General features: G+C 41.6%; 1 protein-coding gene across 2 annotated transcripts; it reads right to left on the reverse strand.

Moving 5' to 3' along the window:
* Positions 1–875: 875 nt before the first annotated feature.
* Positions 876–27,275, reverse strand: LOC134294936 (protein TASOR 2-like; the record flags this gene model as incomplete). 2 transcript variants are annotated; one of them, XM_062966839.1, is given in 6 exon segments in its annotated part: positions 876–979; positions 2,406–2,506; positions 4,390–4,489; positions 4,592–4,611; positions 4,723–4,848; positions 26,470–27,275. In XM_062966839.1, coding segments are annotated over 5 exon segments (351 nt in total), but the record flags the coding sequence as incomplete, so codon positions are not given.
* Positions 27,276–27,789: the final 514 nt, after the last annotated feature.

The raw sequence follows: 27,789 nt of genomic DNA on the forward strand, positions 1-27,789 counted from the left end.
GCTAACACATACTGAAATGTGAAATGCTTTATATAGAGGATAAAGTCACACTTTAACAGAAACAAATACTTATTTTGCTTATCCAAAATTCTTAGGACCAGAAACATTCCACATTTTGGATTTTAATAATAATAATAATAACTTTATTTTTATACCCCGCCCCATCTCCCCGAAGGGACTTGGGGCAGCTTACATGGGGCCTTGCCCGATAAAACAATCAAATATCAAAACACAGCAATAAAACAGTTATCCAATAAAAACATCAATTACAGTAAAAACAATCGTTAAAATCAACATAAAACATACAATATTAACACTGGAGACTAATTCATAGAACCCAGGCAACGTGCAACATGTGCCGAAATGGGGAAGGTAATTTCACAGTTAAAATTGACAAAGTGCAATATAGCATTTTCCCCCAGATTTTAAAATACCTGTATCTGCATACATGTACATAAGGAGAAATCTTGGAAATAAAACCCAAGTCTAAATACAAAATGCATTAATGTTTCATATGAGTTTTATACACATGGCCTATAGCAGTGGTTCCCAACCTTTGGGCCTACAGGTGTTTTGAACTTCAACTCCCAGAAATCCCAGCCAGCTTACCACTGTAAGGAACTGTGGGAGCTGAAATCCAAAACACCTGGAGGCCCAAAAATTGAGAACCACTGGCCTAGAGATACTATTATTTACTATTCTTAGAATCATTCTGTGCATAAAATTAAACCATCAAAAAACAAAATTACCACTATCTCAGCCACCCAGATGGGCAATTTTGGACATCAATCTGTAAGGAATAATCAGAAGAGAAGAAAAAGCTCACTCCACAAAAATGATGACAGAATTAGCAGCCCCACCCTTTATGTGCTTACCAGCTTTTTTTCTTTCAAGCTGTCTATTAACAGCACCACTTTTGGTTCATTTTGATTCAATATTTCCACTTCGTATAAACAGAATAATAAGTCTTGACATTCGACTGCAAGAAAAACAAGCACTTTTTAAAGAATGTTGAAAGAAAGAAAGAAAGAAAGAAAGAAAGAAAGAAAGAAAGAAAGAAAGAAAGAAAGAAAGAAAGAAAGGCAATATAAAAGTATTTATTACCATGATGGTTCTGTAAGAGAATTACTGTGGTGGTTTAAAAGGGAAAATAATATCAAAAACGATTGTAAAGGTTCAAATAATAATAGTACGTTATCCCTGAGTATCTCTGTAAATTAAGTCAAACAGAACAGTGGGTCTTTTGTATCCACTGGGGTTTGATTCCAGGACATACAAACACACTGTGGATATCCAAAGCCATGGATGGCTGAGACCCACTATTAAAAAAGCATAGTAGAATAGTGTCTCTTTTATAAAATGGGAAAATCAAATTTTACTTTTTTAATTGAGGTGGGGGGATCATGGATGGTTGAAGCCATGGATGCAAAATTCATGCATCAAGGGGGGAGCAACTATATTATGTTGAGCAATATTAAGGGGGCAGAAACATTCCACATTCAACTCATTGCAGTTGTCCATCATTTTATATCAGGTTTGACATTTTACTCTGTCATTGTATCTAATGGGACCTGAGCATCCCCAGATTTAAATATAATAAACAATAATAATAGTAATAATAATGGGAATAAAAATATGTTTATTTATACCTCGCTTTCTCTTGCTACAAAAGAGACTCAAAGCGGCTTAAGGTAAAGCCAAAAGCAATAGAAGTTAAAACCTAAAAATATATAAACACTAACTCAGAATTAAATATTAATGGTATTATTATTATTATTATTATTAATAATAATAATAATAATAATAATAATAATAACTTTATTTTTGTATCCCACCCCATCTCCCCGAAGGGACTCAGGGCGGCTCACATGCGGCCCAAACTCAGAATACACAATAAAACAACAACATAGATACATTTAAAACATATAAATATATAAAATCATAAAGCATATAAAATACAATAAAAACATACTCACAACCAATCAATAGCCAGGTGCAGATTTTTTATATTGCTACCTGCCACTCCCCACAGCTCAAGGCAGGACACAAACGCAGTTAAAACAGATTGCCATAAAATACATACCATACATACGTACCTTAAAACACACCATCACAAAATACATATAATAAATACTGAAAGGATTAAAATATACATGCATGAGGTGTTCCTAGAACCAAACCCCAATGGATACCAAGATCGGCTTTATAACTAAACATCAAGAGGAGATGAAAAAACACAGTAACCACAGGTGTACATCCACATATTCAACCAAAGTTCAAAAATATGTAGGGGGGGGGGGGGGGGGAGAAACAAACTCCAGCACTTGTTTAAATTTGCATGCCATTTTATGCAAAGAATTGAAACACATAGCTCTCTTCATAATTTACGTAGCTTTAAACTGTACCTTCATGACTGGAATAATTTTTTATTCGAAATGCTTCCTCAGGCAGTTTTTTTCTCAATTCAGATACAGCTACAGCATGTCTGATCTCTAGTTTGGTTGGCCTAGCAAAAGAAGAAATGAAAAAAGTTATCGATGGCAGGCATACCTAATGATTCCCAGGCCAATGATCCTTTTAAGATATCACAGTAAAGAAAAATATTGGAAATCTGAAAGTAACTACAAAGGAAATGCTGCCGAAGGTAAGGAACAATTTGGATAATCCCCTGACATCAATACAAGATGGAAAGATAGGCTATAGTTGTGCTTGCACAGAATAAATCAGAATTTCACATAATCTTAACAGGAGCAAGCAGTTTGTTTGCTTCCAACTAGTTCCTCTGTGAGAGTAAACAAGAAGTGTGTTTTGTTTTACATCATAATCGGAAATATTTGTTTGTTGAGCACTTAAAACAAGCTAGGATTCATAAACTATAAACAAACAATGATTTGTAATCCTGGCTTCTGGTTCAAGATTAAGGAAAGTGCATCTTGCAAATAGCCCCCAGAGCTCTTCAATATTTTTGAAAATGAGTCCTCAGCCCAAAATTACCTCCCAAATGTGCCCTAAAATATGTATTAGCAACCCTTGGAGTTTGCATCAGCAGGATGTTTTAGGTCCAAGAGAGGACCCTTTTTTTCAAAGGACGTGACTTCATATTGACCTCTGGATCACTCACTGTTGGAGAAAAAGACTCTCCTGGGTTTAAAATGAGCTGGAAGAGCACTGAAATGAAATTGCCGCCAACATGGAAGAGGGTAATAATAATAATAATAATAATAATAATAATAATAATAATAATAATAATAATAATAATGGCCACCCTGCTGGGATCTGCACGCATCATCCGAAAATACATCACACAGTCCTAGACACTTGGGAAGTGTTCGACTTGTGGTTTTGTGAAACGAAATCCAGCATATCTATCTTGTTTGCTGTGTCATACAATGTCGTTGTGTCAATAATAATAATAATAATAGACAGAGAGTGGGCAACATGGTGTGGAAAGCCCAACAGCTGAGCACCTTAATAAAGAGCAGTATATCATCCTTATGCCTCCTTCCCCTCTTTCCTTCCCACCTGGCCTCTTATGAGATGCCCTGCCCCATACCCTGCCCTAAAGGCTGTCATTGAGAGTGGAACCGTGTTTGTCCTTTTCTTTGTCACCCTGTACCGCCTGCCAGATGGCAATCATTCAAAGAAAGAATATGCCGGGTGAGATGGATCCTTAAAAAGGCTCTGAGCTTTAAGGCTGCAGGACCTATAAAGTTCTTCCAAAGAGGAGCAGAAAGAGGGCAAACAATGACTCTGGGAAGAAGTGGTGACCCTTTAGAGCACCTTCCTTTCTGCCACTGTGCTGTTACCAAACCATGCACAGATGCAGGTAAAGACAGTAGATTAGACAGATCACCTTTCCAGAATTTCTAGCTCCTTCAGTACAATTTTATGGTCAATGCGGATGCAACCATACCATAAAATAGCATCAGAGATACTAGAAAACACCTAGAGATGATATATGTTTTTGAACACAGGCATGTGAAATCGCAAGCATCGGATCTGCGCATACAGGAGTTGTACTCTATTTATGAAGCCACCATCAAGTTCACAGCTAAGGTGAAGTTGAATGGGAGTTTTGAATAATCAGGAATCTCTAGGTTAGAATTGCTCCCTAGCTATGAGCACAGCAGGCTAACCTATGGCTCTATTTGTTTATTCTGGTTTGAAAAATTGGAAAAATATATACAAAATTTAATGTCTTCCCTATGAGTATAAACACGGCAGTAACAATATGGTTATGCACTTCCTTGCAGGGTTCGTATATATTTTGCACACATTAATGCACTACAAATGCTCAAACCTCCTCCTGATTCGTTCTCTTTTTTCCCTTTTTGCTTCTCTATAAGCCCAAATGTCCAGGAGGGGAAGGAAAAATACTCTTATACTTACAGCTGTGCTGGGATAGAAAATCTACATGATGATCGGAGAGCAATGTCAGAGATCTGCTGATCTTGAATGAAGAGCTGTCCTTTCCAGGCACAGTAGATTGCTAAAAAGTTTTTCCAAAAGTAGAGGGGAATATATATTGAATTATCAAGAGCCAACAACAAAATAGGGAGAAAAAAGATTTTGAAAACCAAGATGTTCTTACCTTCTGCCTTACGTTCAGCCCTGCAGATGGGAAACAGGGAGAAAGAAAGAAAAGAATGCTACTTTTAACAAACAAAGGAAAACAATGAAGTACATATTATTTATTTTGTAGAATGATTTCATGCTGCTTACGAGCTCTTGCGGGTTAATGGAGCCATCTTCTGACGCTCACTGGACTGAAGAATTATGTTAACTTAGATACAGTTCTGCCAAAGGTATTCAACAGCTCCACAAGTGGAAAAATCATACATGGAATATCTAGGGGGGAAATAAGCAAATAAAATGGTAATGAACACACAGTCCTTTTCATATGCATTATCCCAGTATTCCAAGTTACACATATATTATCATTGAGTCTCCTTTAAGAGAGGAAAGCAAGATGATGATGATGATGATGATGATGATGATGATGATGATAGCTTACACGATATGAGGATTTAAAAATCGAACTGCAAAGACTCTGGCACAAGCAAGTAAAGCTGGTTTCAGTGATGACCGGCACATTGGGTGCAGGGCCTAAAGACCTTGGTCAGCACTTGAAAACAATCAGCGCTAACAAAATTACATCTGTCAGCTGCAAAAGGCTACCCAACTTGGATCTGTATGCATTATTTGCTGATACATCACATAGTATCACATCACATCATATCACATTTGGGAAGTGTCTGACATGGGATCCAATACAACAGCCAGTATAGTGATCTTGTTTGCTGTGTAATAATCTTGTGTATCAAATAATTAATAATAATAATAATAATAATAATAATAATGACTCACAGCGAGGGCATAGAGATGCCAAATGGACAAACCATAAAGTGCAATCAGCCTGAAGCCTATAAATATCTGGGCATACTACAGTTGGACAATATCAAGCATGGGCATGTGAAAAATGTGGTCAGCAAAGAATATATCCAAAGAGTCAGAAAGGTTTTGAAGATCAAATTAAATGGCGGAAATACGATCAAAGCTATCAACACCTGGGCCATCCCCGTCATTAGATACACTGCTGGAATTGTGAACTGCTGGAATTGTGGCCAGGCTGTGGCGCAGCTGGCTAGTAACCAGCTGCTATAAATCACTACTGACCGAGAGGTCATGAGTTCGAAGCCCGGGTCGGGTTAAGCCTCCGACTATTAATAGCCCCGGCTTGCTGTTAACCTATGCAGCCCCGAAAGACAGTTGCACCCGTCAATTAGGGAAATTTAGGGACGCTTTATGCGGGAGGCTAATTTACAACACCATAAAACTGCCAGCAAAACACGAGGAAAGGAATGAGGAAGTACAGCCACTACTGGACGGTGAAGCAACAGCTTCCCCTGTGGCCGGAATCGTGAAGCTGGAAAAATGTTTAAAAAATGCCTCTGAGTCTGTCTAATGTATGTTGTTTGTCTGTTGGCATTGAATGTTTGCCATATATGTGTTCATTGTAATCCGCCCTGAGTCCCCTTCCGGGTGAGAAGGGCGGAATATAAATACTTTAAATAAATAAATAAATCCTCATATTGTGTCAGCTTTTCCCGTTGTTTCTCCTCAATCTTGCTGTCCCCTGGGATTGCAACATCGACAATCCATACTTTGTTTTATAACACAATCGTGAGGTCAGTATTATTATTATTTACACCCCTTATTTTTATTGTTATTTTTATTATTATATTTATTTATATCCTGCTTTCATCTTTTAAGTTGGCTCGTACGTTGCAATTTTAAAAATGCTGATTATTTGCCATGTTACACATTATAAAATTATTTATTCAATTTAAATGTCCCTTATCCAGAAGTGTTTTGGATTTCAGATTTAAAAAAAAAACTTGCATATACATAATGAGATGGGACCCAAATCCAAACCTGAAATTTGTTTGTTTCTTATATACCTGACATCGACCAAAAGCAATTGTATACACAGTATTTGTAATTTGTGTGCATGAAACAAATATTTGTGTGCATGAAACAAAGCATGGGTATACTGAACTATTAGAAAGCAAAGGCATCAGAAATTCTGAACCTGGACACATAAAATAAATATGTATATAGTAAATTTCAAAGAATATCCCACATGACAGATGGACGAAACCAAGCTCTCCAACATTGTTTTGTTTAGGAGGATGGCTAAGGACACATCTGCACTGTAGAATTAACACAGTTTTATATATCACTTGAACCGTAAGGGCTCCAATGCCATGAAATCCTGGGATTTGTAGTTTGGTGAGGCACCAGCATCCTTTGGCGGAGAAGGCAAAAGACCCTGTCAAACTACAAGTCCCAGGAACCCATAGCATTGAGCTATGACAGTTCAAGTGGCATCAAACTGCATTAATTCTACAGTGCAGATATACTTTAAGCCACCACACTACTGGTTTCTCTATATGTTAACAAAATGGCAGCCGAAACTTGTGGTTGTAGACAATGCACACATGTGTATTTCGCCTTTCCCCAAATTATCAACCTGAGGGAGAAAGACAAGAAAATAACAATAATAATCATAATCCTACATTTTATTAGTTACCCACTTCTCCTTATGGCTTGAGGCATAGTTAAAATACATAGATAAAACAAACAATCTTTAAAATGCATACATTAAAAACATAGAATAAAGATTAAATCACCGATACTAATAAAATGTGGATTTAACATTCATAGTTTAAAGCAACTGAGTAGGCCTGCCAGAGGAACAGGCCTTTAAATATGTTTTCAATTCCAAAGGCTTCTTGACAAGGCAAGAAGTTTGAGGTCAGACCTAAAGGAAGGCCCGACTCCATCTTGCCGCCTTTTCACAGGCTCCATGTTACTGGAAGGAGAGAACATTCCTTCCCGCATTCAGAATTTCAGTTCCAATGTGAACCAGACAAACACATGGATTCTAAATTCTGAGGGATGGTGAAGAGGGAGAGAGGGCAACATGAGGGAGGAATGTCACTCTGTGAAACACAAAGAGGGGATAGGGATAAAGCTAAACCACCATTATGCCCCCATGCCACCATTTTGTACTCATGGTCCTCCATTTTGTGCCCTCAGTCCTCTATTTTGTGCCCTCAGACTTCCATTTTGCCCCTTCAGTCCTCCGTTTTGTCACTCAGTCCTCCATTTTGTGCTCCCAGGCCGCCATTTTATACTCATGGTCCTCCATTTTGTACCATTGGTCCTCCATTTTGTGACCTCGGTCTTCCATTTTGGCCATTGGCCCTCCATTTAGTGCCCTCAGCCTTCCATTTTGCTCCTCGGCCCTCTATTTTGTCACTCAGTCCTCCATTTTGTGCCCCCAGGCCATAATTTTGTACTCATGGTCCTCGTTTTGATGCTCTTTTTCCTCCATTTTGCCCCTTGAGACTCCATTTTGTGCTCCCAGGCCGCCGTTGTCCTCATGGTCCTCGTTTTGATGCTCTCAGTCCTCCATTTTGTGCCCTTAGTCCTCCATTTTGTGTTCCCAGGATGACATTTTGTACTCAAGGTCCTCCATTTTGTACCATTGGTCCTCCATTTTGTGCCCTCAATCTTCCATTTTGCTCCTCGGCCTTCCATTTGGTGCCCTTAGTCTTTCATTATGCCCTTCAGCCCTCCATTTTGTGCTCCCAGGCCGCTATTTTGTACTCATGGTCCTCGTTTTGATGCTCTTGGTCCTCCATCTTGCCCCTTGGTTCTCCATTTTGTGCTCTCAGTCCTCCATTTTGTGTTTCCAGGCCACCATTTTGTACTCAGTCCTCCGTTTTACACCATTGGTCCTCCATTTCATGCCCTCAGTCTTTCATTTTGCCACTCAGCCCTCCAGTTCGTGCCCTCCATTTCGTGCCCTCAGTCTTCCATTTTGCTCCTTGGCCTTCCATTTGGTGTCCTTAGTCTTCCATTTTGCCCTTCAGCCCTCCATTTTGTGCTCACAGGCCGCTATTTTGTACTCATGGTCCTCGTTTTGATGCTCTCGTTCCTCCATTTTGCCCCTTGGTCCTCCATTTTGTGCTCACAGGCTGCCATTTTGTACCCACGGGCCTCCATTTTGTACCACTGGCCCTCCATTTGTTGCCCTCAGTCTTCCATTTTGTGCCTCGGCCCTCCATTTGGTGCCCTCAGTTTCCAATTTGCCCTTCAGCCCTCCATTTTGCTCCTCGGCCCTCCAATTTTGTACCCTCAGTCACCATTTTGCCCTCCGGTCTTCCATTTTGTGCTCTTGGTTCTCCATTTTGTGCCTTCAGTCCTCCATTTCACCCCTCAGTCTTCCATTTTGTTCCTTCAGTCCTCCATTTCACCCCCAGTCTTCCATTTTGTGCCTTTGGTCTTTCATTTTGCCCCTCGGTCCTTCAATTTGTGCCCTCAGTCTTCCATTTCACCCCTTGATCTTCCATGTTGTGCCCTTGGTCCTCCATTTTTTGCCCTCAGTCTTTCATTTTGCCTCTTGATCCTTCATTTCGTGCCTTCAGTCTTCCATTTCGCCCTCTGGTCTTCCATTTTGTGCCCGCGGTCCTCCATTTTGTTCCTTCAGTCTTCCATTTCACCCCAGTCTTCCATTTTGTGCCCTTGGTCTTTCATTTTGCCCCTCGATCCTTCATTTCGTGCCCTCAGTCCTCCATTTTGTGCTCTCGGTCTCCCATTTTGCGTCTTCGGTCTTCCATTTCGTCCTCGTCCCCCCCAGTCTTCCATTTTGTGCCCTCAGTCTTCCATTCCCCCCCCCCCCCCCGGTCCTTCATTCTGTGAGATGGAGAGAAAGTAACATTAGAGAGGAATGTCTAAAGATAAACTCCCATTATCCCTCCCAGGCTGCCATTTTGTGCTCTCAGTCTTCCATATTTTTTTTTGCTTTGGTCCTCCATTATGTGCCTTTCAGTCCTCTATTTCGTGCCCTCCGTCCGCCATTTCATTCCCTTGGTCCTCCATTTTGCTATGCCATTGTATATAACAGGACTTGAGTTTCCACTGATTCAACCATCAATGGCTTGAAAATATATTTTTAAAAATAAATTCCAAAAGCAAATCTTTATGTTGCCCTCCTAGATAAGGAATACCACTTTTCTACATCATTGTACATAATGGGACTTTTGGTATCCATGAGGGAATCCTGAAACAAAATCTCAAAGGCTCATTATATATGTGTCTATATGTGTGTGTGTGTCTGTGTGTGTGTGTGTATATGTATGTATGTATGTGTGTGTGTGTGTGTGTATGTGTGTGTGTGTGTATATATATATATATATATATATATATATATATATATATATATATCTCAGTGTTGTAAAATGGTGTCCCTTATAGAAAACAGCAAAATCAAGTTTTGCTTTTGAGATTTCTGATGGTTGGCTTTGTGGATGCAGAACGGAGAGGCTTTTCCCCCTGCCAACTGTTGTTTGACCAGGACATTAATGCATTCCAAAATCCATAGTTGATCTCATTCTGGCAAATATTTACTATGCAAGTTAATTTACTTTATCTATTTACTGTAGAATTAACTCTGTATATGTATGTTCTTGTACAGGTGAGTCATCAATGCAACAAAAGGCACATCCGGTTCAAAGGAAACTGCAATGTTCAAAGTCCCGGCCACAAGTGACACCCAATGCAAAATGAAACTAAAAGCGGTTGCGAAGAAGTCCAGTGGATTCCCCTCGAAAGAGAAACCAAACTGCAAAGTGCCAATATATGCTGAAGCTGGAAGGATTAATAGAAAGTGTTGATGTTTCCTGTTTTGTTACACAACTGTTTGTCCACAATTGCTTGCTTTTGAAGCATTGCATTGCTTTTACACCAAGGAAAATATTGATTCGTTGAGAAGGGATGCCATGCTCCTTTTATATTATACAGTACATCTAATAGTCAGTCTCCATATCTACTGCTTCTACATCCATGGCATCAAATGCCACAACCTGCAAATAATCAATTTAATACTTTAACATGTATTTTATGGCATGTGTTTTTTAATACATGCATTTTATTTAATGTATTTTATGACATGTATTTTAACTGTGTTGCGCCCCACTTCAAACCACAAGGACGGGCAGGCAACAAATACTATTATTATTATTATTATTATTATTATTATTAGCATTATTATTAGCATTATTATTAGCATTAGCATTCATTCTGCAATGTAGATGCACCCATAAATTAGTTCAGAGGGTCCTAAAATCAATTATTCATCAGGTTTTCTGGACAAAATTCTATAAACCTGCTAGAATATTATTATTATTACTATTTCTATTATTATTATTATTATTATTATTATTATTATTATTATTATTATTATTATACCCTGCTTTATCTCTCCCAAAGGAGATTCAAAGACACTTAACATAAAAGCATTAGTACACAATTTAAAATATACAAATATGCAAACATTAAAACAGAATTAAATATAAATAGTATTTAAAATTCAGTTAAAAACCATTAAAATAGTTAAAATAAACTAAAGACCCCTCAATTCTACTTTTTGCTTGCATGAGAATCTAGAAAGATGCTTCAAACATCCTCAGAATTCAGGATTGAATGCAAATGCCTTCCGTGTTATATGTTCCTATATTTGCTAGACTATTTCTCTTGGAGATTCAATCTGCAGTATCTCTATGGCTAAGCCCTGCCAATATTTTCCATTAATCTCTCCAACTTTTTTTAAAAAAAGTAATTGACACTCAATTGCCAGTGAAAAACAAATAATATAATCAAAGGGAACCATGCTACTACAAACAGAATCCCGACTGTATATGGGGATCATATACGAAACAAAAAAACACACACACACACAACAAAACAGGTATTCAGTGTAATTCTCCACCTCCCAATATGCTATTTACTTTCAGATTTGTGTTTTTAAAACATCATTTCCGAAACGGGCTTTGTGCTTCTTCCACAGTTCTGGGAAGTGGAAAGTGAAACTGATTTAAAATAGAACCGAGAGTGAAAGTATTCTGCTGCACAGATGCACCGAAGGAACAGCCGAAACAACACCAGCAAGAAACACAGGTAACAAAATGCATTTTAATGTGAATATATGTTCATTTTTGAAATCTCAAATTCATGTTTTGTAGACCAATTTATAATTGCTGCTGCAAAACTGCACTGCAAAAAACCCCGAACCCTTGTACAGGTTCTGATCTGACTCCTTGAGAGGAAATCTGCTTTGTCTTCTTGTGCTTTATACAAACTATTACATAAATGTACCATGCAGTTGGAGAGACAGCTTTTCATTCTGTCAAAATGACCGGCTTGAATCTAAAAATAGAAGTTACCCTGTTTCGCCTAAAATAAGACATCCCCAGAAAATAAGACCTAGTAGAGGTTTTGCTGAATTGCTAAATATAAGGCCTCCCCCGAAAGTAAGACCTAGCAAAGTTTGTGTTCGGAAGCATGCCCGCTGAACAGAACACCAGAACATGAAGGATTGGTAAATGTACGTACCATAGAGTGTTGTACATGGAAATAATGGTAGTAACAAGAAATTATTGATAGGATTCAGTTTGTCTGGTTATGCTAGTCTGTGATGACAACCACTGTACAGTATATAATAAATGTTCATTTTTTTGTTCAGCAATAAATGTGAATTCTTCTTCATGGAAAAATAAGACATCCCCTGAAAATAAGACCTAGAGCATCTTTGGGAGCAAAAATTAATATAAGACACTGTCTTATTTTCGGGGAAACACGGTAGTAAAGCAACACAAATTATCATTCATGTTGCTTTACTGACTTCTATTTTTTTAGATTCAAGCCAGTCATTATTACAGGATTTGTTATTAGGGGATTGGGCCTAAATTTATAAATTGCTGGGCATGTCAATATTCAGGGGTATCTGGCCCATTTATCTGGAGTTAACTGTCAGCTACCAAGTGCCTCTTATACTTATCTGATTCTTTTGTTCAGAAACTAACAGCAATTCAGCATGCACAGCCTAGTTAGTTGCATGGTGTAGCATGAATGGAATGGAGCTGGATGGCATGAGCTGAAATCCCCAAAATATAATAAAAAGCAATTTTCTAGTTCACATGGATGCACATTTTAAGGCAACTTTCCAAACCATATGTCATGATTTTTTTTTAGTGTGTCGGGCTGCAATGTGCAGGTGTATGGCACAAATATAATGAGAAACTTCTGAACCTATTTGAAACAATCAATAAATCAAATATTTTAAATATATATAAATAAAAGGTTTTCATGAGATATGTTGTGTGTCTGCCTATGTATTTCTTTATTACAATTGAAGTATGTGTGCATATGTCTTATAGGAGTTAGTTTAACCTCTGGTCTGCTATTAAAACTCAATTACTGTGTCGCGAAATGATGCATGTCTAAAAAGCATGTCATCAACATGAAATGTTTGGAAAGCTCTGCTTTAAGATGACTCACAAAACAGAAGAGCAGATTCCAAGTTTATGGACAACTGATCCCGAACATAGACCAGAAAGGTAATCCACTCTTCAGCATATGAAAACCATGTTCTAATCCTATGGACTACTCTTCTCAGGTGTGAAATGTGCATATCTTCAAGCCACCTGCTGATTTATGCTGACCTCTTTCATAAGGTTTTCTCTGACAAGGAATAATCAATTTGAAAGATATTAGGCCTTTTGCTTTTGCAGAGGTTACGGGCTCCGGATCCCCACAGAAGTAGGGTACTTTAAATTCTATTTATTGTTTAACTGCGCTGTAACTTCCGTATGTGGTGTCTTAAGTCCCAAGGCTTGGAAAAAAGCAGAATATAAATACATAATCATCTCATAGGCATCTGTCGGGGGTGCTTCAAATGTGATTTTCCCATTTCTTGGCCTGTGAGGTCTCTTCCAACTCTATGATTCTATGATTCAAGGCAATATTGGTGGGATGTGTATGCGGGCATGTGTGCACATGTGCCTTTGAGTTGCCTGTTGATGTACGATGACCCAATGAATTTCACAGGCAAGAAATAAATACTCAGATGTGGTTTTGCTAGTTCCTTCCTCTGAAACATGGCCTACAGGACCTGGGATTCTTTGGCGGTCTAACCAGGGCCGACATTGTTTGCTTCTAATATCAAATGATATCTGGTGCTTTTAGGGTATTTAAATAAATGTACTCTTCTTGTTAACTGTTGTCAAGACAACTGTGGCTTTTGAATTCAAGATCTCCACCTTGTCCTGTCAGGCACAGTCTTATTCAGGTCTTCCAGGCTCAGCTCCGTTGTTTCGAGTCTATCCATCTGGAATGTAGTCTTCTCTTTTCATGATATGGCCAAAGTGCCACAGCCCCAGTTTAGTCCTCTTGGCATATGAGGAAGAGCCTGACTTGCTCTTGAGTTTATTCTTTTAGCAGCTCACATCTGCAGGACCTTTCTGCAGTACTACATTTCACATGAGCTGATTTTCTTCCTAACCACTTTCTTCACTGTCACACTCTCATAACGATATGCAGAGATGGGAAATTAGGGTGGTATGGACAATCTTAACCTCAGTATTATGTATCTTGACAGCTCAAGATCTTGTCTGGTTCCTTCACAGATGCCTTTCCAAGTCATCCTCTTCTTCTGTTTTCTTGACTGCCATCTCCACTCTGATTAATGATTGAGCCAAGGTCCTGCAAAACCTTGAACTATTTCAGTGCCTCTGACATCTTTACAATTATGCTCCACTTGGCCATGAAACACATTGAGTGACCTTAGCAAACCTCTTCCAAACAAATCTTGTCAAGAAAGCCTTGTTGACTTTAGGGTCACCATAGCTTGGAAATTACTTGAAGGCACAACAGCAGCAGCAGGAGCAACAAATCATCGGTGGTCATTATTTTCGTTAATGTTCAACTATAAACCTGCCTTTGCACTTTCTTCAGTAATCTCTCCTAGCAGCATAGTGTCATCTGCCTATCTTAGATAGCAGATATAGATGTTTCTTCCTCTAACTTAAATGCTTGCTTTCTCTGAGTGTAATCCTTTTTAACTGTGATTCATGTTGTTTTCCTAATCTTAAAAAAAATGCTCCTAAAACCCTGAATATCATTGCATGTCTCTGTATGCCAGCTTTCTCCTGTCAAGTGCACTGCAGATCTGTTGGAGAACTTCATGTTCCACAGCATAAACAAAATGCACTGACTGGGGATGATGGAAGTCGTAATGCCATGTCTCTGGAGTTTACCAGTTTGGAGAAGGGCGCAAGTGTAGACAATATATAGCAAAACGCGCCACTAATGTAGTGTGAGGTAAGACAACATCTGTTCCTGTCCACCAAGTCACCTGTCGACTGATGGCAACCACATGGATTTCATGGGGTTTTCTTAGGTAAGCAATTCTCTGAAGTGGTTTTGCCAGTTCCTTCTTCTTGCTTAGAGTGCTATAAACCAGAACACACAAAGCCAGTTACTTCAGAGCTGTTACTGGACAGCAGAAAGAATGTGGATCATGACTTCTCATGACAAAAATTTGCATTCATTGCCATGGAATCTATTCCCATTTATGCACATTTACCACTGTAATCTTTACGATTTCAGAAGCCCAAAATGCAAATCCTTTCTGGTAAAGGTGTCACAAAACTAAAACCACCTCAGAAACTACAGAATGTGCACCGGACCCCCACAGAAGTGGAAAAAATACAAAAAACCCAACTATTTTTTTGCCCAAGGGATATCTGAGAATATCTAAGTCCTCCAGCACAACTCTGGACCCGTCTACATCGCCATATAATCCAGTTTCTGAATCCAAACTAACTGCTTTGAACTGGATTATATGGCAGTGTAGATCCAGCATCTATGATTACCTCCTGGCAATAGTTGATCACATAATCACATTGAAGTACCTAGAGCTGCCTAAGTCCTCCACCATAACTGTATGGTCAACTTCTGCAAGTAGCACTGGAAATTGTAGAGATTCCTGGAGAGAACATTTTAACTAAATCTGAGTCAAACTTGCACATGTAGAGGACCAGCTTTATAGAAAATACTACTGTAATGTACTTTCAAATGAATATCCATCACCACATACAAAATTAGCGCAAATGCTTAAAGAAAACAATAACTTTATTTATACCCCACCCCATCAACAACAACAACTTGGTGATACATCTGATTTTCAGCAAATTAAAATATGCTTATTGGTGAAATGGAACTGTAATTCTTTGAAATCAGGGAGCAACCTCTGCTCCAAAATCTCTCCTGGACAGATACTAGCTTTTCATAAACTCGTTAGACAAGTTTTCATGCCCATTTTTTTTTCATGAGACATAGCTGGAAAGTCTGCCACTTTGCTGCTCAAATGCAAGAAATGTCACCTGGCATATTGAAGTTGGCAGATGTGGATAAATGAAACCACAGGTACAAGAGTTGTATCGGAACTCCATTCTTGAAACATCTCTATTTCAGGTCACAATTGAAGGATTGCAATTTTCTTTATAGTCATTTGATTTAGAGATTATAAAGTACAGTGCAATTTAAGTCTAGACAATCTGAACACTGGTGTCTCCATAAAAGGCCATTCACATCTTACAATTTTTATTAGAAAACAAAAACATTGTTCCGTCCCCCAGGACGATGGTTTGCCTTACCTATTGGTCGTTTGTTTGTTTTCCCTCCTTTGCATTTTGTTTCAGCCTCTGGCTGCAAAGCCCAGGAAAAGTGGCTTGGAATCTGACAGAGCTGGCTGCAGTTTTCTTTGCAGTGATTGGTCAAAGAGTGCAACATCTTAGGACCGCCCTTTTTACCAGGGTCTAGTCTCCATTTTAGAGTTTCATTCTGGCTATAGTCTTCCAACGTGCTGGAGCTGTGCAAGGCTAACTGGGACAAATCATCCTCAAAACCAGGCCAATCTAAGCCTATCCAAATTAGATAAGTATTGAATTATATTGATCTGGAATAGGAAATCTAGTTATAGGAGCAGGGTTATTCTGTCGCTTCTAGAACTAATCTTTGCTGTAAAGATAGGGAAGGAAAGAGTTTCTCCTTCTAATATAGACAGCGTGATTAGGGTATAGTGGTTTTATAATCACCTTTGCCTTCTGGAACCAGGGATAATTCTGCAACTAAAACCTATGGAAATTTGTTTCATTTTCTGCAACTTTAAGATCTGTGCCAGGTTTACAACCTTGTATGAATAAACATCCTTTTTTGAAGTTATCCAGACTCAGTCGTTCAATATCTATAGGACAGCTTATAGGGATTTGCAGTTCGCCCGGATAAAGGACAGCACGTTTCAGTTTTATAGTTTTTTATTGTCCGGCGGACGGCACAGTTTTGAGGTAGATCAGCGGTTTTTCCGCTTGAGCTAGCTTGCACGGCTTATAGTTTTTTATAGTTTAGGAAGTTTAGTTTAGGCCGCGGCTTTTCCGCCTGAGCTCAGTCTGCATACCTAAAGACTCTACCAGCGTCTGAGGCAGTGGAGCCCGCTCTCAGACCTGAAGGAGTCAAATAGTGGGGCTCTATTTCCTTGCTATTTGGCTCGCGTGTGCGCACGTGGCCCAGTGGCTTTCTGGGTTTGCACAGGCTGTGCAGTTCCCAGCAACGTCCAGGGCTCCCTCGGCGGTAGACCTCGAGCCGCGGAGCACCAGCGACAGTTCTTTGGCTGGCTCTGAGGCGTGAAGCCCACCAGAACCAGGCTAGAACCTGGACAGGCCTGGCAACGCTGCTGCGAGTTCGGCCGGAGCACTCGGCCGGCTTCGACCTGCCTCATCGTCCTGCGGTGGTGACCTGCCTCATCGTCCTGCGGTGGTGACCTGCCTCATCGCCTGGCGGTGGTGACCTGCCTCATCGTCCTGCGGTGGTGACCTGCCTCATCGTCCTGCGGTGGTGACCTGCCTCATCGTCCTGCGGTGGTGACCTGCCTCATTGACCTGCGGTGGTGACCTCCCTTCACAGCGGGGAGGAGGCGTCTCTTCTCTCCTCCTTTCCAAAGCCAGCCTCGGTGCTCCTTCGGCGGCAGGCCTCGAGCCGCGGAGCACAAGGTGCTTGAAAATTTGGCGAAGTCGCCATTTTGGCAGTTTACGTCACTCGGGCAAGGGAGGTATCAAGTGGCAAGTTGCTGTCAGTTGGCATTTTGCAGCTTGCCTACCAAAGTTTGGCGCCAAAGGTCACAATCTTTGTAAAGTATAGTTACTTAGTGATATATATTGCTATGGTTAAGTGCTGTGAATTGTATTATATATTGAATTTGCTTTTATTGTAAATTTACTTGCAGGTATATTGCATTTGCCTTTGTTGTAAATTTACTTGCTACTAAGAATATATAATGTCTATGCAATTTCAAGATGATACAGATGGTATATCTCCTCCTGAGGCTGAAAGTAGGAATGAAAGGCCCCAAAGGATAAAGCACCCTTCAGCCAAAATGCTAGCCCATCTAATAGACGAAAAGGAGTTCCTCCATGTGAGGTTAGGTTCGGCATGGGAGCGCATCACAACATTAATGGACAGAATTGAGAGCTTGGGTATTACAAGGGTGCCATCCATATTACAGACAGACCTTGAAGAGACCTTTGGTCTCTGGAGGGGTTTGGTGTCTAAGATAGTCCAGGTCCTCGAGCGCATTAACGCCAAGGATTCAGAGTTAGAAATAGTGAGTGTTTTAGCTGACACTAATGAGAAAGAAAATAGGGTGAGGGCAATCCTAGCTTCCTTATGCAGCCATGAGACCAATCTTTTAAAATCACCTGCTGTGGCACTTAGTCTTAAGTCCAACCGGTCTAGCCAGGTATCTAAACTAAGGGAGCGTGCATCGTCTAAACACAGCCACTCTAGCAAGTCTTCTGCTGCTGGGAGTGCCATCTCTTCCCTAGCTGCCTTGCACATTAAGGAGGCTGCACGTCTGGAGCTACAGAGCAAGGTTGCGGAGGCGGAAGCTGATGCAAAAGCAGCTGACCACACTTTCCACCTTAAAGAGGAGGAACAGCGACTCCAAATAGAACAGGCCCAAAGGCAATGTGAAATAGAAATGCTTAGAATAAGGATGGATGCTACTGCCAAAAAGGTAAAAGCTGAGACTTTGGCCAAGGTCCTAAGTGGGCAACTCACAGAAGAAAATGTAAGTCAGTTGCCAATGCAGGACCCTTCCTCCAAGGTGCTTGTGCACCTTAATAGTTTAAACAGCCAGCTTTCTGACGAGGAACATGAAGACTTCTCTCTTCGGTCAGAACAGGGCCCTAAAGTTGCCTTCGGGTTGCCTAAAGTTCAGAGCATCATAGCGGGGAGCTCGTCTTTGCTCAGGTTGCCTGTGCCTCCTACTAAGATTCCTGAACAGTCAGCCAAACCATCAAAGCCTACCACCAATTGGGCCCTACAAGCAAGTCCAAAGGGAACCATCGGTCCATCTACAGACGATGTCATCCCTCCAAAGGGTCAAAGGTCGACACCAGGAGCACGGGATTTCTCCCTGCAGCAGCCAACGCCACATAAGACACCGTCAACACCAGAATCCCAACTCGTCTCGATCCTTAGAAGTCCCAAAAGAGACCTCAAGGACAAGGGAGTCGAAAAGTTTTCAGACAAGCCTGAAGAGTTCCTTCTCTGGAAGGTTACCTTCAAGAGGGCAATTAGAGACTTAAAGTTGTTGCCTGAAGAAGAGCTGACCCTGCTAGGCGCCTGGTTGGGTCCAGCATCATCTTCTCAAGTTAAGAGAATATATTCAGCCCATGTAGCTGATCCCGACAAAGCCTTGGAAAAGGCCTGGGACAGATTACATCAGCGGTATGGAGCTAGCACAGAGATTGAAGCATCTCTAATGGACAAGCTGCAAAGGTTCCCAACCTTAAAGCTCAAGGACTGCAAGCTCTTGTGGGACCTCAGTGATCTTCTTGCAGAGTTAGAGTCGGCCAAGGAGAATCCAGAGTTGCCTGGACTGCAGTGCCTCGATCAGCATCTGTCCCAGCGGCAGATTCTGGACAAACTTCCCTTTGCCCTGCAGGAAGACTGGGGGAAACAGGTTTTTAACTACAAGGAGGCCCATTCTCAGGCGTACCCACCGTTTTCCCATCTGGTCCAGTTCATCACCAGAGCGGCCAGGGAAAGGAATGATCCACAGACGGGCCTGCCCACCTTATATCAAGGGATCCATACAGGGAAGGCGCCTGAAGTGGACAAGAAACCACCTAGAGAGGCCAATAGACCTGTCAGCGTAAAGGCAGTCGAAACTCAACACAAGACTGACAAAACCAGGTCAGAAGTAAAAGAGTTGCTTTGCCCTATCCACCAAAAGCCTCACAGCTTGGCCAACTGCAGGGAGTTTAGTAGAAAGTCATACAAAGAAAGGCAACAGCTAGTTCAAAAGCAGGGAATCTGCTTTAGATGCTGTGGAGCAACTCCACACTTTGCGTCCAACTGCAAAGAAAACGTCAAGTGTGAGAAATGCAACAGCCTCAAGCATTGCACCGCAATGCACAACTCCAGTGTCATCTCCCACCCCAAAGGGAACGTTTCACCAAAAGAAAAGTCAGCAGTCGAAGACACCGACAAGCCAGTCGTACCAGAGATGCAGGTGGAGGTTTCAGCAGTCACCTGTACAGAGCTGTGTTCTGACTCGCACCAGTACAGAGTTTGTCATCCTATCTGCCTAGCGGATGTATATCCAGCCAAGAGCCCTTGGCTTAGAAAGAGACTCTATGTGGCCCTGGATTCACAGAGCGACGCCTCCCTGGCTACTCCAGAGTTCTTCCGCATGTTTGACCTTAAAACCAAGATGGTTGACTACACTATGACTACGTGTGCAGGAAAAAAGAAGTTGCAGGGTCGCATAGCATCTGGCTTTGTTGTCTCCTCTTGCGACCAGAAGAGGCAGTTCAAGTTGCCAGACCTGATTGAGTGTTCCTCCATCCCTCGGAACAAAAAACAAATTGTAACTAGAGAAGTTGTGGAGGCTCATCCACATTTGCGACGATTAAAGAATGCCATACCTGCTTTCCGTCCAGATGTGGACATTGCCCTTCTGCTTGGTGCGGACTGTCCGAACTTGTTCTATGTGAACGACCAAGTTAAGGGACCTCCAGGGGCGCCCATTGCTCAGCTGCTACCACTAGGCTGGACAGTTACAGGCCCAGTGTGCATAAACAAGATGCACCCACCATCGTCGTTGGACTCCAATCAAGCACAGGTGCTTAAAGGTGGACGTCCTACACTTGTGCGCAGTTGCCTAAGTCACATCTCAGTCTACTGCCAAGCAATAACTCCAGAGTATTCCTCCATCTTCAAAGTCTCTGAGAGAGACGAAGCCACAGCGCTCTCGAAAGATGAGCAAAGGTTTTCGGACATTATGAATGCTCAAGTCTCACGAAGTGCAGAGGTGAAAGCCTGCAAATCAACCACAGAAATCAAGATGGGCCAAAGATCTTGCCTGGAACCACACCGTTTTGAATGTTTTTCGGAGTGGCACAGTCTTCTTAGAGCAGTTGCTAGGCTTATACATCGTTTAGCTTGCAAAGATAGTGAGCCTTTACAGGTCCAGGATATGATAAAGGCTAAGAGCGTCATATTCAAGTCAGTGCAGAGATCTGCTTTCAAGCAGGAAATAGCTAGGCTAGAGCAAGGGCTCAACATCCCTAATCAAAGTCTTCTAAATGAGTTAAACCCATTTCTAGACAAGGAGGGTATTTTGAGAGTTGGAGGAAGGTTAGCCAAGGCTAAACTCAAGGTGTGCGTAAAAAACCCCATCATCATACCCCCTAATAGTCACACTGCATTGCTGCTCGTTCGGCATCATCATGAAAGGATCCATCATCAGGGTAGAATTCTGACTGAGGCGACCCTTAGAAATGAAGGCCTGTGGGTGGTAAATGCTAAAAGTTTGGTCAGCAGTGTTATTTTTAAGTGTGTCAAATGTCGGCGACTCAGACGTAACTGTCAGAGTCAGCTGATGGCTGAGTTACCTCAGGACAGGACTTTGACAGACCCCCCCTTTTCCCATGTGGGAATCGATGTGTTTGGTCCTTGGGAGGTTGTCACTAGGAAAACCAGGGGTGGTGTTGTAAATAACAAAAGATGTGCGGTTTTGTTTACTTGTTTGTCAAAACGAACTGTCTATATTGAGGATGTAGAGGGAATGGACACTTCATCATTTTTAAATGCATTGAAAAGGTTCATAGCCCTCAGAGGGCCAATTAAGTCAATTCGATCGGACTGTGGCACCAATTTTGCATGTGCAGACCTTAGCCAACCACTTCAGGAAGAGGTGGAAGGCCGAATACTTAAGCCAGCTTCCAACCAGAAGACTCTGGCAAACCCCAGAGGACAATTTCAAGGTGGGAAACCTTGTGTTGCTAAAGGACAAAGACTTGCCCCGCTATGCCTGGCCTATGGGCATTACACTAAAGACCTTTCCTTGCCCTGACGGTAAGGTTAGAAAAGTTCAGGTAAAGACTCATAGTAAGGACAAAATGTCTGTCCTGAACAGACCAACCAGCAATCTCGTGTTGCTTGTCCAAAGTGTGTAAGTTTTATACTGTTTTATTGTTGTGTATACAAAGGTGTTTGTATGTTTTTGATTGGTAAATTCCCACATCCTGGGAATTTAGCGGGGAGTGTTCCGTCCCCCAGGACGATGGTTTGCCTTACCTATTGGTCGTTTGTTTGTTTTCCCTCCTTTGCATTTTGTTTCAGCCTCTGGCTGCAAAGCCCAGGAAAAGTGGCTTGGAATCTGACAGAGCTGGCTGCAGTTTTCTTTGCAGTGATTGGTCAAAGAGTGCAACATCTTAGGACCGCCCTTTTTACCAGGGTCTAGTCTCCATTTTAGAGTTTCATTCTGGCTATAGTCTTCCAACGTGCTGGAGCTGTGCAAGGCTAACTGGGACAAATCATCCTCAAAACCAGGCCAATCTAAGCCTATCCAAATTAGATAAGTATTGAATTATATTGATCTGGAATAGGAAATCTAGTTATAGGAGCAGGGTTATTCTGTCGCTTCTAGAACTAATCTTTGCTGTAAAGATAGGGAAGGAAAGAGTTTCTCCTTCTAATATAGACAGCGTGATTAGGGTATAGTGGTTTTATAATCACCTTTGCCTTCTGGAACCAGGGATAATTCTGCAACTAAAACCTATGGAAATTTGTTTCATTTTCTGCAACTTTAAGATCTGTGCCAGGTTTACAACCTTGTATGAATAAACATCCTTTTTTGAAGTTATCCAGACTCAGTCGTTCAATATCTATAGGACAGCTTATAGGGATTTGCAGTTCGCCCGGATAAAGGACAGCACGTTTCAGTTTTATAGTTTTTTATTGTCCGGCGGACGGCACAAACATTCTAATGCATTTGGGGAGATGCCAATTTGCAAGATTTGTCTCCAGTTACAAGCACTGGTTCTCTCAAAGGGCTGAAACTTGGAATGCCAGCAATCTAAACTGGGACCATGTGCAATAAAATATCCCACCCGTCTGCTATGAAATGCCCTCCTCCCATATTATAAAACGCTCCCCATACTCATCCCTGATCCAAACCAAAGGACATCACAATAAACCATGGCTTATCTTGACACGAGCAAACCTAAGTTCCCACACATTCCTCTTTCCCTTAACCATTACAAGGACTTTAGAATGGAACATTTTCACATTTATTTATTTATAGTATTTATATTCCACCCTTCTCACCCCAAAGGGGACTCAGGGCGGATCACAATGTACATATACATGGCAAACACTCGATACCATATGAATATAGAAACAAAGACTCAGAGGCAATTTAACATTCTTCAGCTTCCAGCTTCATGAGGGTATGCTCGATTCCGGCAACAGGGGGAGCTGCTGCTTCATCATCCACTGTGACACCGAGTCCTTGATGGAATACTTCCTATTCCAAATGCTGCTGGACGATTTTTATGGTGTCGTAAACTAATTAAATTAGCCTCATCTCATAAGCGGTACCGAAATTTCCTACTTGATAGATGCAACTATCTTTCGGGTTGCTTAGGTCAACGAGCAGGGTTATTTTAATGGTTGGGTGCTCACTCCGACGCAGACTGACTTCGAACTCATGACCTCTCGGTCATATTGATTTATGATTAAGCCTCCCTACTTGTGTTGGATAATGCAAAAAACATGACTAATCTTAGGTACAATTCGAATGAAGGAAGTCAATTTCAAACCATGGAAAGCAACTTGTTTCAGCAGACCATACTTAAACACAGAACTGAGACAGAACAATCAAAGTGTGATTAAACAAATGGGAGACTTAAACACTTTTAAGCCGGTTGATACGGCAACAGAAAGAGGATAGGAAATATAATTTCACTTCCATAATAATAGTGTTGGCACTCCATTTTCACCATGATTAAGAATACAGAAACACTTCAAGTCACACTCTCTCAGCCTCAGGAGGCAAACCTGCTCTTGATTATTGCCCAGAAAATCCTGGAACAGGGTTGCCATTAATCAAGTTGACTCACAGTCTTATTTTATGTGTGTTGCCTACTAGCCTTGGTAGTTCCATTATACCCAATGGAATTTATGATCCTGAATATGTTTATTAATGAAACTTTATTTATAGCCTGCCCTATCTCCCCGAAAAGAATTCAGGACGGCTTACAACAAAATACAAAGGGGAAAACAATTCACTGCGTTTAGAAATACAGCATTAGCTCCAAGTGCTATTTCTGGCATGATGACCACCCTCCTTCTACAAAACAATTAAGACAATTAGCGACCATCTGATGCACATCATCCTTTGCAAAAAAATTAGGACCAGCTGATACATACCCTCCTTTGTGGAGGTTTGGTCTAAATCTACAAGACAAAGGGACTTAGAGTGAAAGCATTGTGAGTCAAATCAGTCATTAGAATTCTGCCTAGTTCTACTGTCCTTAGGAAAGAAGCTGGTTGTATGAGCAGAAAGAAGAAAGTACAAATAAAATAAAGACATATAGATTAAATACCTAAAAAAAGAAAATAAGCTCTTAATATCTGCTGGAGTTTGGTCAAATATTTACATACCCAAAGCCAGCCATCACAGCTTGCACATAAGTTTTGCCATTTTCTCTTAGGGATGCCATTTTATTACACTATTGTATTTAATGAGACTTGAGCATCCATGATTTTGGGATCCACAAAGGTACTGGAATCAAACCACAGCAGGTACAAGAGACCCGCTGTAATGGGAGGCTTGTTGCAGCTTCCTCTGAGGCTGAGACAGAGTGACTTGCTCATCTTCACCCAGTGGGTTCCCAAGGCTGAGCAGGGACCTGAACCACGTCCCTGTCCAACCCTAGGCATCTTGATTGTTCAGATCAAAGAAAGGCATTTTCACAGAAAACCACATTTTGGATAAAGAAATGTGATCCTGGTTTCTCTTTTTCCTTCCTTCCAATATTCTATCCAGATTTCTTTCCCTCCTTCCTTGTTTCTCTCCTTCCTTCCCCTTCTGTTTCCTTTCTTCCAACTTTCTCTCATCCCTTCCTTCATTCCTTCTTGCCAGTTTCTCTCCTTCCCTTCCTAGTTTTTCTTTTTTCCTTCCTCTTTCCAACTTTCCCTTCTTCCTTCCAAGTTTTCTCTCCTTCTTTCCTTTCCAGGTTTCCCTCCTTTCCTTCCTAGTTTCTTTCCTTCTTTCCTAGTTTCCTTCCTTCTATCCTTCCTCCTTCCAAGTTTCCTCCCTCCCTTTCCTTACTTTCTTATTTTTCTCCTTCATTCTTGCCAGTTTCTCTCCTTCCTTCCTCTCCTTTTTTCCTCCCTTACAGCTTTGTCTTTCCAAGTTTCCTTATTACTTTCCTATCTAGTTTCTCTCCTTCCTTTCTTTCTAGTTTCTCTCCTTCCTTGTTTCTTTCCTTCAGTATTCCCTTTCCCTTCTTTTTTGTTTCTTTCTTCCTTCCTTCCTTCCTCACTTCCTAGTTTCTCTTTCCAAGCTTCTTTCCTCCCTCCCTTTCCCTTTCCTTCTTTCCTCGTGTTTCTTCCTAGTTTGTCTCCTTCCTTCCTTGTTTCTCCCTTTCCCTCCTTTCTTGTTTCTTCTTCCTTCCTTCCCTTCCTCGCTTCCTAGTTTGTCTCCTTCCAAGCTTCTTTACTTCCTCCCTTTCCTTCCTTCCTTCCTTCTTCATGTTTCTTCCTAGTTTGTCTCCTTCCTTCCTTGTTTCTCCTTCCTTTCTAGTTTGTCTCCTTCCTTCTTCTTTCTTGTTTCTTCTTTCTTCCTTCCAAGTTTCCTTCCTTGATTGTTTATCCCTCCCTTCTTTCCTTCCTTTCTCATGTTTCTTCCTAGTTTGTCTCCTTCCATCCTTCTCCTTCCTTTCTAGTTTGTCTTCCTTCCAAGTTTCCTTCCTCTCCCTCCCTTTCCCTTTCCTGTCTTCCTTTACCTTTCCTTGTTCCTCCCTCCCTCCCTCCTTTCCTTTCTCATGTTACTTCCTAGTTTGTCTCCTTCCTTCCTTCCTTCCTTGTTTCCTTCCTCCCTCCCTTTCCCTTTCCTTTTTCCCTTTCGACCTTTCCCTCCTTGTTTCTCCCTCCCTCTCTCATGTTACTTCCTAGTTTGTCTTCCTTCCTTGTTCCTTCCTTCCAAGTTTCCTTCCTCTCCCCCTTTCCTTCCTTCCTTGTTTCTTCCTTGCCCTGCTTTCTTTTCCTCTTTCCTTCTTTCTCGCCTTCCTTCCTTCCTTCTTTCCTCTCTCTTTCCTCCTGGGGCCCAGGCAGCCCTGACTTCCGAGGAGACCCAGGCGGGGCCTGGCGAGGGAAGCCGGAGAGCGAAACCAAAGCCTCGCCGCCCTGGAGCCCAGCCTGGCCGAACCGAAACTGGCCTGGACCCACGTCATTCGGGTGACATGCGCCCGATCCAAAGCGCGCAAGCACCCACGCTGGACGCCACGGAATCCTAGCACCACCCCCGAGACCTTGCAAAACTACAACTCCCACCGCACTGAGCCATGACAGCTGAAGTGGGATCAAACTACACCAGTCCCAGTGTCGATAAATGCACCCCAAAGCAGCGTGGGCCTTTGGTGGTTTGCTTCCCTTTCGTTCACGCAACCTCCCCGACACGTGTCCTCCCATCCACACGTTCCCACTCACCATTAACACGTGTCCAGGTCCTTAAACCTTGGGGCCTTCCCATGGCCCAGGAGAAAACCGGGTCTCCCTTTGGATCCAACCAGGGAACCGATTCTTGCCAGTGACTGATTCACTTCGCTTTGGGTTCACACGAGACGGATCCGAAGCCACTCCGCATTCCGGTGGAAATTATGTCTCAATTATTCATGTGTGTATGTGTGTGTGTATTTCCTTCCTTTTGTCCTCCTGCTTCTTCAATATACACCCGAGTTTTTAAATAAATGCACTCAATGGCAAGAAAAGGGGAATTGCAAAGGATGCTAAAAAAAAGTGCAGGGTTTTTTTTTTAAAAAAAAATGTATCTGGAATTCCTTTAAAATCCTATGAATAAAACACAGACTTAAACCAAACCCACGCCAAAATCGAGGGCTCCCCAAAGTCTCCCCATAGCTTTCAACCTGGCAAAGGGAAGAAAAACCAAAACCAAAAAAAAAATGCAAATAATTATTTGCAAAAATATATCTTGCAATAAAATCCCAATAAAACCAGGATCCAATCCGGGACCCTTCAAAAATGCGCAAAGGCAAGGCAAGGAAACATGTCGGCTGCCCCAGTCTTCTTTGCAAAGGGGGGGAGAGAAGGCTCTCTTGCCCTGGAAGTGAAAACAAAGCGAAGGCAGAGAGAGGGAGGCAGAGAGAAAGTGAAAACTGACCCGGAAAGAGTCTCCTCCTCGCCTTGGGCAGGCGTTTGGCATTTCCTGCAAAAGGGAACTGATGCAATCCACATTTGAATGCACTCTTTGTTTTATTTGGCTTCCCCAGCTGAGTAGCTTGGCTAAAAAGGAAGGAAGGAGGGAGGGAGGTCTTTGCAAAAAGGAAGGAACCAAATTGGCTTTGCAAAAAAGAAAGGAAGGAAGGAGTTTGCAAAAAGCAAGGAAAAAAGGAGTTTGCAAAAAGGGACTAAACTCGCTTTGCAAAAAAGGAAGGGAGGACTTTGCAAAAAGGAAGGGACCAAACTGGCTTTGCAAAAAAGAAGGAAGGAAGGAGGGAAGGAAGGAGTTTGCAAAAAGCAAGGAAGAAGGAAGGAGTTTACAAAAAGGAAGGAAGGAAGGAGTTTGCAAAAAGGAAGGAAGGAAGGAAGGAGTTTGCAAAAAGCAAGCAAGGAAGGAAGGAGTTTACAAAAAGGAAGGAAGGAAGGAGTTTGCAAAAAGGAAGGAAGGAAGGAAGGAGTTTGCAAAAAGCAAGCAAGGAAGGAAGGAGTTTGCAAAAAGGAAGGAAGGAGTTTGCAAAAAGGGATTGCTTGTCCAGTTTTGTTGAATTCATTTCAATTGGTTGAGCTCGA

Source organism: Anolis carolinensis, unplaced genomic scaffold, assembly GCF_035594765.1.
Source record: "Anolis carolinensis isolate JA03-04 unplaced genomic scaffold, rAnoCar3.1.pri scaffold_35, whole genome shotgun sequence".
In the NCBI taxonomy this organism is placed as follows: Eukaryota; Metazoa; Chordata; class Lepidosauria; order Squamata; family Dactyloidae; genus Anolis; species Anolis carolinensis.